Source organism: Plodia interpunctella, chromosome 2, assembly GCF_027563975.2.
Source record: "Plodia interpunctella isolate USDA-ARS_2022_Savannah chromosome 2, ilPloInte3.2, whole genome shotgun sequence".
Classification (NCBI taxonomy): domain Eukaryota; kingdom Metazoa; phylum Arthropoda; class Insecta; order Lepidoptera; family Pyralidae; genus Plodia; species Plodia interpunctella.
This window is the reverse complement of record NC_071295.1, coordinates 7,328,331-7,342,889: the sequence shown is the minus strand read 5'-3', so window position 1 is coordinate 7,342,889 and position 14,559 is coordinate 7,328,331. Positions and strand designations below refer to the sequence as shown.

Genomic DNA, 14,559 nt, shown 5'->3' with positions numbered 1-14,559 from the left:
GTCACTTGTCGCGACCCCGTCTCGTGGCGCGTGACAAATTAGGAAAACAATTACGATGGGCTTACGGAGTCAGACGAAATTAATATTTAATCGCCTTTAAATCCACAAATGGAACTTCAGAAAATCAAAAAGCAAGCTGGAATTAATTAAAACCCTATTTTTTAATTCACTGAATTGTAAAACAGACAGAAGACTGCAGAGAAACCAAAACCTGCACTGCAGTTTTTTATGATCTAGAAATTTAGTTACACACAAGTTTTATTACTTCACGTTTAACTTCCATTTAAAATATTCATTCTTTGTTAAGCAATACAGTTCTTAAACTGCTTAACAAAGAATATTGTACGAACAAACAATCTAATAACACTACATGCACTGTAATGCAGTAACAATCTGGCAACACTGCCGCATTGAATGCAGGTTCTATTCTATGTAATTCACTGTTCAAGTTAAACTAGAAATTACATTAAAAGCGAATTCTTGAAAGGGGTATGAATACTTGACTCGTTTACTTAGCTTAATAAACGGGTTGTTTGGAGTACCTAAATTTTTTTTATTTTTATTTTTATTGATAAGGTACACAAACAGATTACAGATAAAAAAAAACACTTAATATAAATAACAGTAATTAAAAACCAATCTGAAATCCACTGGAGTGTACACAGATTTGCAAAATAAATACTAGTGCAAAGCTAAACAATTATACATAGAATTAAAATTAAGGTTATACAAGTATGTTTAAAGAATTTAGTTCATCCAAGGTAGATTTAACAATGTTCATCCAAGATAGATTTAACAATGCGTTTATAATGAGACAGGTTAGGATTGAAAATGTCTAGATCAGCGTTACGACGCCTAAGTTCGTCGAAATCGCGACACATTCGAACTATTGGGTTAAAGAACGATGTATTGTTTTTATAAGCAATCAGGCGGAAAATGCGCGGATCTCGCAACCGAGACCGGCCATTGAAATTAATTAAGTTAACAAGTTCAGGACAATCAATGGAGGAGTGGACAATCTTGTGGAGGTACACCAACTCACATAGTTGTCTTCGTCTGTCCAATCTAGTCACATTAAAATATTTTGCCCTATCATCGTATGTTGCGAGTGTGCGGATTAAACCGTATTTAAAACATATAGATCGTAAAAAGCGCCTTTGAACGCCCTCAATTTTTGCAGAATGGACATTATAAAAAGGCGACCACACTACCGAAGCATATTCAAGAACAGAACGAACTAATACATTAAACAGATAAATCAAAGTAGACGGCTTCTTAAAATCTTTCATAATCCTTATAATAAAACCAACCAACTGATAACCACGATTAGAGATATACTCGAAATGTTCCTTAAAATTCAATTTAGAATCAAAGTAGACACCCAAATCCTTTGCCACAGACTTTTGGGCTAATAATTGATTCCCTATATGATATTCATATTGTATCTGACTTTTTTTTGTGGTGAAAGTTATGTAAAAACACTTGTCCACGTTTAAATACATTTTATTGCGAAAACACCAATTTTGAATATTGTCAAGATCACGTTGGAGCATCAGGCAGTCATTAACACCATTAACTACTCGAAACAACTTAAGATCGTCCGCATACAACAAAACCTCACTTGAAATATGTTCAACTAAGTCATTAATGAATATTATAAATAACAATGGACCTAGATGGGAGCCTTGTGAAACTCCAGATGTTAATTCGACCGGTTTTGATAAAAATCCTTTAACTGCAACGATCTGACTGCGGTTGGAAAGATATGAAATCAACCATCTTAACAAATTGCCATGTATCCCATATGCAGCCAATTTAGCCGAGAGTATTCTGTGGTCAACTTTATCAAAGGCTTTAGAGAAATCAGTATATATAGAATCAACTTGCTTGTTTGATGCAAATGCCTGACATATGTAATTTTTATATACTAATAAATTGCTAACAGTTGACCTCCCAGAAACAAAACCATGTTGAAAATTAGAGATGGCTTGCTTAACATGGCTGTAGACGTGTTCATAAACAAGAGACTCAAAGATTTTTGCTATACAGGATAAGATGCTAATTGGTCTATAATTTTCACATTTAGTTCTATCCCCTGATTTATGTATCGGCACAACGTAGGCATTCTTCCAAACATTAGGAAATATACCACTATTGAGTGATTTATTGAAAACAATGAACAATGGTTCGCTTAGCTCATCACAGCATTCCTTGACAAACAATGATGGTATACCATCTGGCCCAGGCCCCTTATGGGAGTCCAATGATTGGATTTTTTTGACTATATCTTCTCTGGTTATGAAAACATTATTTAGTGTTAGATTAAGTCTGTCAGGTAGTGCAAATGTAGAATCATTATTGTCAGAAATTTCATAGACCGAAAAAAAGTATGTAGAAAACAGTTCACAAATGCCTTGAGGGTCTGTAGCAAATTTATCACCATGACTCATAGATTCAGGAACACCCCTAGTTGCACCTGACTTTTTATTATTAACAAATTTAAAGAATTGTCTAACGTCCTTATCTAAGTTATTTTCAACCTCCCTCTGCATAGATTTGTAACATGCGTCCATTAGATGTTTGCTGCGACTTCTCAACATTTTATACGTGTCGTAATCCCTTGGGTTGGCAAACTTTTTAAATAATTTATGATATTTTTCCTTTTCACGAAGACATTGAATAAGGGGATAACTAAACCAGTACGGATATAGATGAGGGTTACATTTTTTCAGCGGTGTGTACAATAGAATAGCAGAATTAATTTCCTCGTACAAAGCTTCTACGGCGCTATCGATATCCAAACCATCAAATAGATCATACCAGTTAATTTTACCTAAATAATCTCTAACATTATCTGGACTCTGGACAAGGCGAAAAGCTCCTTGCACTCTGGTGATAGGTGTTCAGAAACGTAGACAGGACATTTGTCGCCCTGTATCCCTAAGTGCACAGAACTTAATGCGTTACCGGGGTTTGATTTGTTGTAACGCTTGACAGCTGACAGGAGAGTATCACGGTGGCGCATAGAGGGCAGTGATAGCAAAATGTTACGTGGGCGGCTCGATGCAGTTGTAGGTAACTTCGCAACTCGGCGACAAGTACTAATTTCAGTATCTGTAGTAGGTAAGCTCACTGCATTATACAGATTCTTTACGAGCGTCATAACATTCTCGTTTCTCTTTTCGGGCACTCCCTGAATTTCAACATTAAGGCTACGCGATACTTTTTCTATCGATTCCAGACGTCTTTGCAAAGCATTCAAATCTTTTTTCAGATCAGTATTTTGTTTCTCAAGTGACTTAACCTTTGCATCAGTCGACTCGATGTCCGATTTGAGCTCTTTCTGCCCGTCTTGTAAAAAGTCTGTAGTTTGTGTAAATTCAAGCCTGACTTGGTCAATAGCAGCAACTACTTCTTTTTTTATGAGGTGGCTCATACTAGATTGAAATGATCTCTTAAATAATTCAAACTTTTCATCCAATTTTGATTCAAGTTTAGAATCCAATAAATTCGCGATACTTTGCAGTGTCACTTCCCCTCCCAGAGACGGGCGTACTGAAGCAGAAGGCTGTGGATTTTGTAAAGAGTTATCAACAATAAGTGAGTCGTCGCATGACATTACTGAGTCATCCAAAACCACCGCTCTCCTAACTGGTGTGTTTGTGTTATCCCCTTTGCGTCGATTAGTTATATTATAGCAAGTAGGACACTTCCATAGCGATTTCGATTTTAAGTCTAGTTTAGTGAATGTATTCTTATCTATATTTAAACATCTCAGATGGTAATCTTGTTTGCAATATGTGCACAAACACATTTCTCTTTCGCCGACTGGTGGTAAAGTATCTCTGCAGGCAATACAATGTTCGTCGCAATTCGCCATATCGTTAGACAAATTATTAGGAAATTATTTTGCTAATAAAGGATATTATAAATTTCGTATTACTTTATCTCCTCAATATTTTAGTTGTTGAAAGCCAATTTTGAAGAAAATATTTTTGAAAAAATATTTTTATATTCTGCGACTGGGGATTGAACCATGAACTCTCGGACGTCCACCGTGCGTTCTACCGCTGAGCCAGTTTGTATTTAGTGTTAGTGACGAAATTATCAAACATATATGGACTCCTCATAACTTGCTCCGATGATAAATGTTACTCGTAAAAACAATCTTTTACGGTCACCCACTTTTGAAAAATGTCACTGATCACTTTGGAAGTTTAATTGTTTATAATTCTTGAAATATAGTGAGCACAATCACAGTTTTTGTATTGTAATGAGGTCCAAAAATAACTGCTTCCAGTAATATAAAATTCAGTGGTTAAGATGAACTTTTATGCACTAAAATAAAAATGTAAGTACAGAGCTAACAAAAACACGTCCGATGCTGGCACTACGACATTCGACGAATGAATAAATGAAATTTTAATATGTTTGATTCGCAGTTATATGTGGATATGCTATTCTAGTCGTTTTATAAAGCTGTTTATCGAATAATATACTTAAGTAGGTACTTTTTATACTTAGGTATAAATAACATATTGATGTGATTGGGTGTTCTTATTTGATTTTAATTTTCATCTTGAGGCACTTCCTCTATTAGTATATATCTTCATATTGAAACGTCATGCGTTTTACAAGCTGTTGTTTGTTTAAGTTGTAATGTAAGTAAACAAATAGAGTTGTTCGACAATCTCATACGAGTGCAAGATGAGAAGCATGCAAGAGAGATGTCTCTCTTGCATGCTTCTCATCTTGCAAGTCAAATTTGAAGCAGATATATTGATGAACCCTGATGGTGATTGGCTCCCGACGGGGGAACTCCACAATAGTTTGAGGCATAGACATTATTTTTTGTCACGTTTTGAATAAAATATATTTTTTTAAACTTATTAAATTTGTCATCGTAAATATTGACAATCAGCAACAACACTGAAACAGTGTCAGTATTGTATTTACCTGAACAAGCGAGAGTTATGTTAACAGAGAAAGCTGACGAAACTAGTTTCATGTAATAAACCGGTGCGCAATACAATATCCATTTGTTCTGAAAATGGCGAACTTTTCCAATATGTGTTAATTTTATACTAAATATCTAAAGGCCTTACAAAGTTAAGCTGCAAAATTTTAATAATTGATTTCAGTACTCAATACATGTTAAATAGAGTAAGATCAATAATTAAATTGAATAGAATTTATTATTAGCCGCTCTTTCTCATGGTAAATAAATTATATTGCGAAGGTTTTTTTGTGCATCTTTACTGAATTTTAAATATCTATTGATTTCGTGAAATCCCTCTATACATTAAGTAACTCTATCCAGCAAGTAGTCCCGTTCAAGGGAAATTTCAACGTACCTACGGGCCTCATTCGACAGTGGCGCCAATAAGTAAGCCACAACAATTGGCTCGCACCGAGTTACAGCGCAAGGCACTTCCGACGTGAACTTTACTATGTATTTTGTACAATAACTAGCGATCCGTCCCGTAAAAACATAATAAATTATACACCTAAACCTTCAGGATTTACACTATCTATTGTTGAAAACCTCATGAAAATCAGTGCAGTAGTTTTGTAGACAGACGCGGCAAAGGACTTAAAAAAATATTACCAATAAATGTTTTTACAAACATAATTGTTAGGTCTGCCTCATAAGCAATGCTTGTGGCAGACAGCGCTGCTCTTTCATAACTTACATTTTTACATAACACTTATATATATAAAATATATTTTATTTTATTAGAGTTTGAATTAATAATAATTAAAAAAGATGATTAAATTAAGAAAATTGGTTCAAACATTTTACCTTAATATTACTTAATAATAATAATATAGGTGTAATTTATTTATTAGTGCTTTATTTGTGCTTCCGTGATTACATTGTAGCTTAGACCCTTTAACCAAGTGGATACTTTTTCTTTAACTTCCCGTAATAGTAGGGGATACATGTGACTTTGTTTTATAGTATGTAAGGATGTAAAGATAAGGAAGGTTAAATAAATAAATTCTTACCGTAGTAGGAGGTCATGTCCATCGGCACAAGCTGCACGAGGCGGTGGCACTTGGCGAGCTCCCGGAGCAGCAGCTGCGCCATGAAGTACAGCAGCACCAGTTGCGGCTGCTCCGCGCAACCCTCGCTGGTGGACCTGAGGGGAACATTCACATGTTAGGCCGCATCTACATTGTTGCCTTCTGTTGCGATATCAATAAAGAACAACGCAGATATTGTATGAAGTTTGGATGTAGAACGACGCACGCAACCTATATAAAACAACGGGGCACAACGGAACGGCAACGCGCTGCGGGGCAATGGGACCGAGCCCTTATTAACTTATTTACAGTTATAACCGTCCAGAAAGCGGTTATGACAGATCGTCAATATAAGCAAATCGTGAGTTTGAGATGGCGTTTACGTTAATATTTTTGGTTTGCAAAGTTTCGCTTACCTTCGTAAGCGAAACAGGGAGCTATCTCTCAAATCACCTGAAGGGTCAAACTTCTACAGAGTTGAACCCTTTTTCAGGCGATTTGACATATCATACATAATCGCATTTTGAGCGCTTCGGAAATGTAGCAGAATAAAACACAACTGCAGTTCTTGACGTCTGTTGAATGTCGAATGTTACACGGATAAAGTAAATAGTCACCTTAAACCTACCTATGTGTGAAATTATGTAGTTAATTCTAAATAATTAACAGTCACTACATGTATACAGAAGTTAAGACAGTCACATACGTGTATACATGTATTTTTTTGCCATGTAGGTAATGAAAAAATATGTTTTATTTACCTTGTTTCACCTGTCCCTATATGTTTGCATCTCTGTCTCTCTCTTGTCTTTTCTGTTTGTCTTTAATCAAATCTTGGAAGTTAGATTTTCCTACTTCAGTTATCTTACAGAATTGAAATTTGCTACGTTGCTTCAGTTTCCATGACAATACATTACCTATTATTCAGATCCAAAGATCAGCTCCCAACGTGGGAACTCCTCAACGCTTTACTACATGGACATGGATTTTTTGTGAGGCTTTAAATGCCACAAGATATCTCGATGATAATAAAGCTTGTGGCAAAAAAGATATTTTTGTAAAACCTTACCATTCTTAACCTCTTTTACGTAAGAACATTTTTAGAAGCCAGTATGTGAAAGACTAGGAGAATACATTGGTGAAAGATGACTTATAAAGTTCCTGTCATCTTTCACATACTGGCTTATGTAAATAAATTTTATACGTTTTTTAATAATGTTGAATTCGGAAGCAAGCGTCAAACAATAAACTACCGGCAATTAAGAAATGTTTCGACTACTGCTCCCAGACAATGCAAAGTATAAACTTTTGTTTGTCTTTGTTTTAAGTAGGATAAAAGCTCTGTCAAATAACGCGTGTTGGGTATAGCTTTTAGTGACGGCTAGGGCGGGCGGGGATAGGAATCGTTAATCACGACCATTGTTCGGTAGGTTGGTATGATTGCTGTTAATTGCTTTCGGTTGGCAACAGTGCATAAATTAGCTATTATAGATGCTCTAAAATTGCACATTTCTAGTCAACTGCGCGTGACGGGTTTACTAATTGAAATTGATGTTTTGTTTCAGCTGTTTATTTACGATCTTTTTTTGCTAATGTTCGTTATATAAATAGACATTTCGTAATGTTTGTAGCTTTGAAATGTATGTGTACTCACATTTTTTATTTGCCGAATAAGATATGAAACACGCAAAAGAAGTACATAGTGAGCTGATAAATTCAAATTGATTATATATAAATAATAAACAAACATTTCTACGTGAAAATACGAATATACCGCAGACGTTGATTTGAATACCATTAAAAAAAATAAACGGTCGAGTTTCCTCAATTAAGACTGAGAGCGGAGATCTATTTGTTTATAATTAGTACGAAAATGGTTAATCAAACAACAGTTTTCCTGAGGCAGTATTGTTGCTATTATAAATCGCTAATCGGCAATTAATTTGTCTAAGTTGAACTCGTTACCACTGAATTAATAGAGTGGAATCGAGAACGAAGGAATGTTCTCGATTACGTGAGATTTATTAGTTTATTAGTTTTAAAACTTAGAGTGACTATATACAGTGTAAGGTAAGCGAATATTAATTAATTATGATTTCAAAAGATTATTTTGCGAAACGTGCGTAAATACAATTTTCTAATGGATTTATTCCCATACACATCGAAAAAAAGCAATAAAAGTATTTATTCTCTCATCCTGAGCAGTTTCTCTTAGTTTCGCAGTTTTTTCAGTATCCTTAGTTACTTATGAATATCTCCCTTTATGAGATGTATTTGCGTTAAAACATATATTCATTCAATTTGAATTAATTTCATTGGAGTCATCGAAAGGATTTACTAATCCTGGGTATGTAAAATGTATTTTAAGTTATTTGTGAAACTTTATAATTCATATGCGTATTCTGCACCGCTCGCGCCCTAAACAAGTCCCCGATAGAACTCTATGTTTGGAAACCGTCGCTTTGACGAGGCATAGAAAGGTGAAACTTCTGACCGTAATTAGTTCTCTTTCGGATGTCTGTTTCGAGGGCTGGTTGGCTTTTGAAATGCAAATAATTGGGTACGAGGTATCTACTCGAGTTTGCATAAAACCGTACAATTTTGCACAATTTGTCTACTGGGCCGCAGGTAACCGACGTAAATATTTGAATGTCAATTGCCAACTCTGATTCGGCAAAACTTCAGTTTTAGCTCGCGAAATTCAGGGTGTTACCTAAGAGAGTTTGTTTTGAATGAATAAATAACAAATATTATAATGACTTATGAAGCTTGTGTAACTTTTAGGAAACATTCTGAATTTTTGAGTACGTACCCAAATTATTGCATTGTCTTACCAGATATATTAAAAAGATAAAGTTTATATATTGTGAATTGGTACAAGTATTAAAACAAAATCAAGATTTAGTTAAGTAGATGTTGTGTGGTATAGTGTATAAAACATTTTTTTGCCACGACAATTAGGTATTAAAAATATTAAATATATTTTGTACAAATTTGTAATTAAACTATTTTTTGAAAACATCTTACATACATACATCTGTGTGGTATGTATACATACATATAAGATGTAGGTATGTAGAGAATCTATGATTTCAAAAAATAGTTTAATTACAGAAAACATAAGAAATTAATTCTACATATAGATAACTGATTCCAAATAACTATGTCAAGTGTCGATATTTATTTTATAAAAAGTAAGTGCAAGATTTGGGCTATTTATCTGGTTGTGAAGAGCATTAATCTACCCACACTCCCCAGGGACACTGATACGCGGCCCCGGGCGCAAACTGGGATTTAGGACCCAGCCCGATATTGTTTCGTTTGATTCCCGCGGCTATTGTGGTTTACATATTTATTGCAAAAGTGATAGTCGGTACGTATTGAGATCGCGAATTGTTCAACTGTTTCGCAGATATATTTAGGGTGGGTTGCACCGTCAACTTGGACGTTAACTTTAACGTGCGCAGAAAAACGCAAAGTACGCCATTTTGTCTAAACGTCAGGTTAAATGCAATGTTAAATTTGATGGTGCATCTTACCCTTAGATTGATCTACGCCCTGGGGCTTCGCCATTTCTCTAAATTTTAATTTTTTACCTTCATCAGAGTTTCCTCGAATTTAAACGATTTATGTATTAAAATAACATATGTAGGTAAAGCGATTAACTCGGCAGCAACTGATGAAAGCCAGTCATTTTAGTTAAGCCTTAGTAGTCATTTCTCAAAAACTACTGGCATTTGGGAACGCTCACTGTAGAGAAGAAATGTCAAAATAAACTCATTTAAACAGTGATGTTAGAAGAACATTTTCTCGATGAATTTTAGAGTAATAGCTAGACTAGCTGCGACACTTACTTCTTACTGTTGGGCAGCACGAGCTGGCTGGTCTGCTTGGTGGCCTCAACGCATGCGCGCCGCAGCCTGCGCACGCGCTCACGCAGCTCAGGACAGTCGTGCGGCTGCCCGATGTGGATCAACAGGTCGCGGAACAACGCCAGCTGGACGTTGATCTCCGTTATCAACTGGAAGAGAACATTCACTATTATTCTTTTATTTTTAGGCTAGCAGCGTCCCTGGAATACCGATATAAATTACACTATGTCGCTCAGGAATAGGTTTATTGGCGGGTATGATTACACGATACTGGAGTAAAAATGAAAACTCGGATTTGAGCTGTATAGCATATGTGAAAAATAGAGTCTGAAGTAGAAGCTAACTAATATGTGATATGAAATATCATATCGCTAAATATTTCGCCAAATTTTGCATAGTTTCTTTCATTGTAATTTTATTTATTTCAATAATCAGAATCGAATTATTCTCTAAGAGAAGACTCTTATTTCGAAGGCTAAGGCCTTCGAAATAAGAGTCTTCTCTATTCGCAATAATTAGCCAGCTTAATCAGCCTATAGAAAATCACATCAACCTTTGCATTAGACATGAAAGGGAACACATAGTTTCAATCAGTCAGTTCACGCTGGAGCGAATTACGATTGCAATCAATTTCGTTTAGGGACGCAGAAATCGAGCGAAAAAGCGTAATGATGCGGTATACGATAAATTATTATTGAGTTAGAGCTAAAATACACCTACACGTAGAAGTCTTGAAATACCGGAGCCTTGGCATTTTTTGTTAGTAAATGTTAACATTAATTTTAACGTCAATTTATGTGGGTTCTAAGCAAATCTTTCTAATGGCACAGAGGTGAAATCTATTTATTTATAAAAAAAACTTGTATTAAGGCCACTTCAAGTCAATCGCTTTTATGTTCTGCTGCCAACAAATCACATTGCGACGTGATGTGATAAAATTGAAGACCACGCGTCACCACGCGTCACGCTGCAATACGTGAAGTTGATTGAGATTGAATGGAAAACGCATCAACCCTCTGTTGTCTTTTAATCTGATGCGCTCAACCTGACAAATCAGATAGGCAACATTACAGTACATTTCTTTCAGAGAAAGGTCAAGATTATTTCCGCTAAGTAATTAGAAAATTTTGAGATCATAATTATCTTGATGAACGGAGAAAGTTTCCGAGAATACTAAATCAGTTCATTTCTATTATTTTTTTGTTATAATTTCACTAACTCTAAAAGATTACTGGAGTCTTTTTTCATCCGCTACAACTTCACGCTGCGCTCGTGTTAGTAAAATTGGGAGCATTTTATGAAATAATGATAAAAGAAAAATGTATTTTATCTATGGATGTGATGTTCGAATCGATAAGTTTGGTGTGTATATTGCCCCCTCCACACGAGCGGAGCGCTAATTACCGCTTTGATCAACTCCACTCCCAACGAGCGAGTGATCGAGCGCTTTTTAATGCGCTAAAATCGGTTTGTTACCTAATTAACGCCATTTTGTATTAAATGAAGGCAATTTTTATAAAAATTCAAAGTATAAAAATGTATGGTAGAAAGTTTATTTGCATACATTATTCATCTTTTTCTATTTATTTCTACAGAATACAAATGCTGTTGTGGCTAAGGTTCAAATTTATGTTCAGTTTATTTCAACTAATTCACTGTCACACATTCACCCAACCAAGTCTAGTGTGTGTGAAAGATTTGAATGTAAAATTTGCTCAGCTATCCTACTAATATTATCTATAAATGCGAAAGTTTTTGAGGATGTTAAAATATTCTTTCATGCAAAATTTTAGACCGATTGTTATGAAACGGTGGTACACGAGTAGAATATAACCTGGAATAACATAAACGTTACTTTTTATCCCGAATTTTTTTTGGGAGCGAAGCCCCAGGGCGCAGCTAATATTTCATAAATTACTTGAGGCGTGAGGACACATGGCATAGATTGTAAAAATATGGCGAGTTAGCCTGTTTTTGTGGAAGGAATCAAACACCTTTTTAGATAGAAGTATCTAAGTAGGCGGTAGTTTTTGTTTTTTATATTTACAGTCAACAGCACATCAACCTACCAAAAGTATTTCTTTTAACATTTCAAAAACCCGATTATATACAGAAAATAGTAAGTTCATTCAGTTAAACGTGTTCTGGACAATTCTTGCAATAATGCCTGCCATCTAAAAACAAAGTACCCAAAATCAGGTTGCAGCTTAAATATTCATGATACTCGTATGAGGTCGACTGTACCTACAGGTGTTATAAAAAATTAAATTGTAATAAGATAAGGAGATACACATAAAAATATTTAACAGCTACTTACAAGAGGACTGGAAAGCCAATGTATTCAGCATTAGTCTTTTTTACCGCTTGTTGGCATAAGTCCAATATCGGCTGTTAATTTGCGTGTTTCCCTAGAAAACATCAGTCTGATCGAACGCGGCGCTGAAAATGATTTATGAAGGGATCCCCGATTTCTGCGCAGCGAGCGTATTCTCGTGCTGTAGAATCGCACCCACTCGCAACTAGAAACTCATATAATTATCATTACATAGCATAAAACAAAGTCACTTCCCGCTGTCTGTCTGTCCCTATGTATACTTAGATCTTTTACGCAACGGATTTTAATACGTTTTTAAATTTAGATGAATGATTCAAGAGGACCGTTTATATCTATACTATTATTATAAAGAGGTAAGCGTTTGTGAGTGTTTGAGGCATGTAATCTACGAAACGACCGAACCGATTTCAAAAATTCTTTCACCATTAGAAAGGTACATTAACAAAGATTGCTATATTTCCCGGGAAACATATCTAGTGTACTTATATAACATGCATGATATTGCACCTGTGCGAAGCCGGGGCGGGTCGCTGGTGCTCGGTGTCCGGTGAAAGGCAAGCAAACTTGTTTTGAATAATATGTATGCGCGAGTGGCGATAAAATTAGAAAAGGAAATGTCAGATGTTACTTATCATATGTGTGTTTAGTTTTTAAGCAATAGTTTTTAAGCATAAAGATTAAGAGACATGCACTTGACGTGTCGTTATAAATAAATTACACACGATTTTGGCAACGTATAAAGTTAACCGTTCAAACTAATAGGTATGTATGAGTGGTTGAGTCATAGATGTTGACCAGCTGCAAGTGGGTGCGAGACCGCGGGAACACATGCCCTTCATTCACAACAGAACCAGCTAGACAAAGAGGCGCACACACATGAATAATCAATCCTCTCATTTATCACGCCCTTGTTCGTGTTCGCGTTGATCCGGCTACTTATTTTTATTATTACTGCGATCTCACTGAATAATTTCATTTTTTACGACCCAATCTCCTATAACAATTTTAAACGACATAAAAATCTGTGGCTATATGGCGAAATCACTATTTTACTATTCAGTCTAGACTCTAGATCGTATAAATCACTTTAATGGATCACAAAGTGACTGAACTTTGAATTTAAAATTATTATTTAATGAGATATCTACCCAAAGAATCTAATGGTTTCTTATCAAATATTCAGTTTGATAGACAATTAACTGTTTGGATTTTATCCGAAGCATTGTGGCGGATTATATAACACTAGCTTTACACGCGACTTAGCCCGCATGAATATCCCAAGAGAATCTTGAATCAAGTCCTTACTTCAAAGTACATGTATGCAAAATTTCAAGAAGATTGGTTAAGCAATTAAAGCGAGAAACGGGAACAATAAAACAAATATCAGTCAGGATTAGAATATGAGATTCAGATCAGAACAAATACTAAATAGCCTTTTAATCGGGAAAAAAGCTTTTAGCCAGTAAAAATAGTGTTTAGAAATAATATAGTATGATGTAATGATCATTATAGTTAAATAAATAATTAGCAGGGTGTTTCTAATGCGGTAAATTGCACGTAATATCGAACAGGGTGGGTTTGGAAACGATTGCGTGCTGCCCAACCATCATGCTCACATGTTGCCAGTTGCCTGTGTTGCCAGCGCTCAGTACGCCTCGCGCGTAAATAAATAAACAGATCGAGTGCTCGGCTGTTATTTACACTGCGTGCACACCTAACCAATGTGGTAGATGCGTATTATTTTTGAAATAAACACTTTTCACCATTTGACTTTTAAATTTATTAAATAAGTATATACTTATATTTATACTTTTTCGTAACTAAAATAGTTTTGCACTTAGAAATATTAGTATGATAAAAGATCTTTCTTAAATACTACCCTTATCCATAATAAATAAAGTGGCCTGTTACTGCTGACTGAACGTTTCGTCTGTCTCTGTGCCAACATTAATTAAAATTTGACCAGTAGTTTTTGTTTCAATACAAACTAAAAACGATAAATATTTTCTTTTTATAATATTAGTATGGAAGTATGGATATGAATTTGTAAATAAAATATATCCCTTTTCGTGGTATGAAAGAAAAATGGGTATTAACCGAAACTATCAACTTATGCTAAATTCAATCTAATATCCCGCCTCGGATTGTACTAGCTATGGACGTATTTTTTCGCCTTAGCAACTACTTATGTGTATGTGGTCATAAATTCAGTAACTGAGGTAATTTGTCACCGAGACATGGCAATGTTTCGCTCAAGTAAAAGATAAAACTCAGAGCTTATTGTAGACTTACGATGAACTTCCTCCCGCATACCAGTATTTATTA

General features: G+C 35.2%; 1 protein-coding gene across 2 annotated transcripts in view; it reads right to left on the bottom strand.

Annotated features, from left to right (window-relative positions):
* Nucleotides 1-14,559, bottom strand: part of dcma (decima) — a 79,556-nt gene that overhangs the window by 6,660 nt on the left and 58,337 nt on the right. For both annotated transcript variants that reach the window (XM_053759506.2, XM_053759524.1), the window contains exons 3-4: nucleotides 9,882-10,048; nucleotides 6,010-6,143 (exon numbers count right to left, since the gene is read on the bottom strand). In XM_053759506.2, the coding sequence (XP_053615481.1) occupies nucleotides 6,010-6,143; nucleotides 9,882-10,048 (301 nt within the window). The remainder of the gene's footprint in view (nucleotides 1-6,009; nucleotides 6,144-9,881; nucleotides 10,049-14,559) is intronic.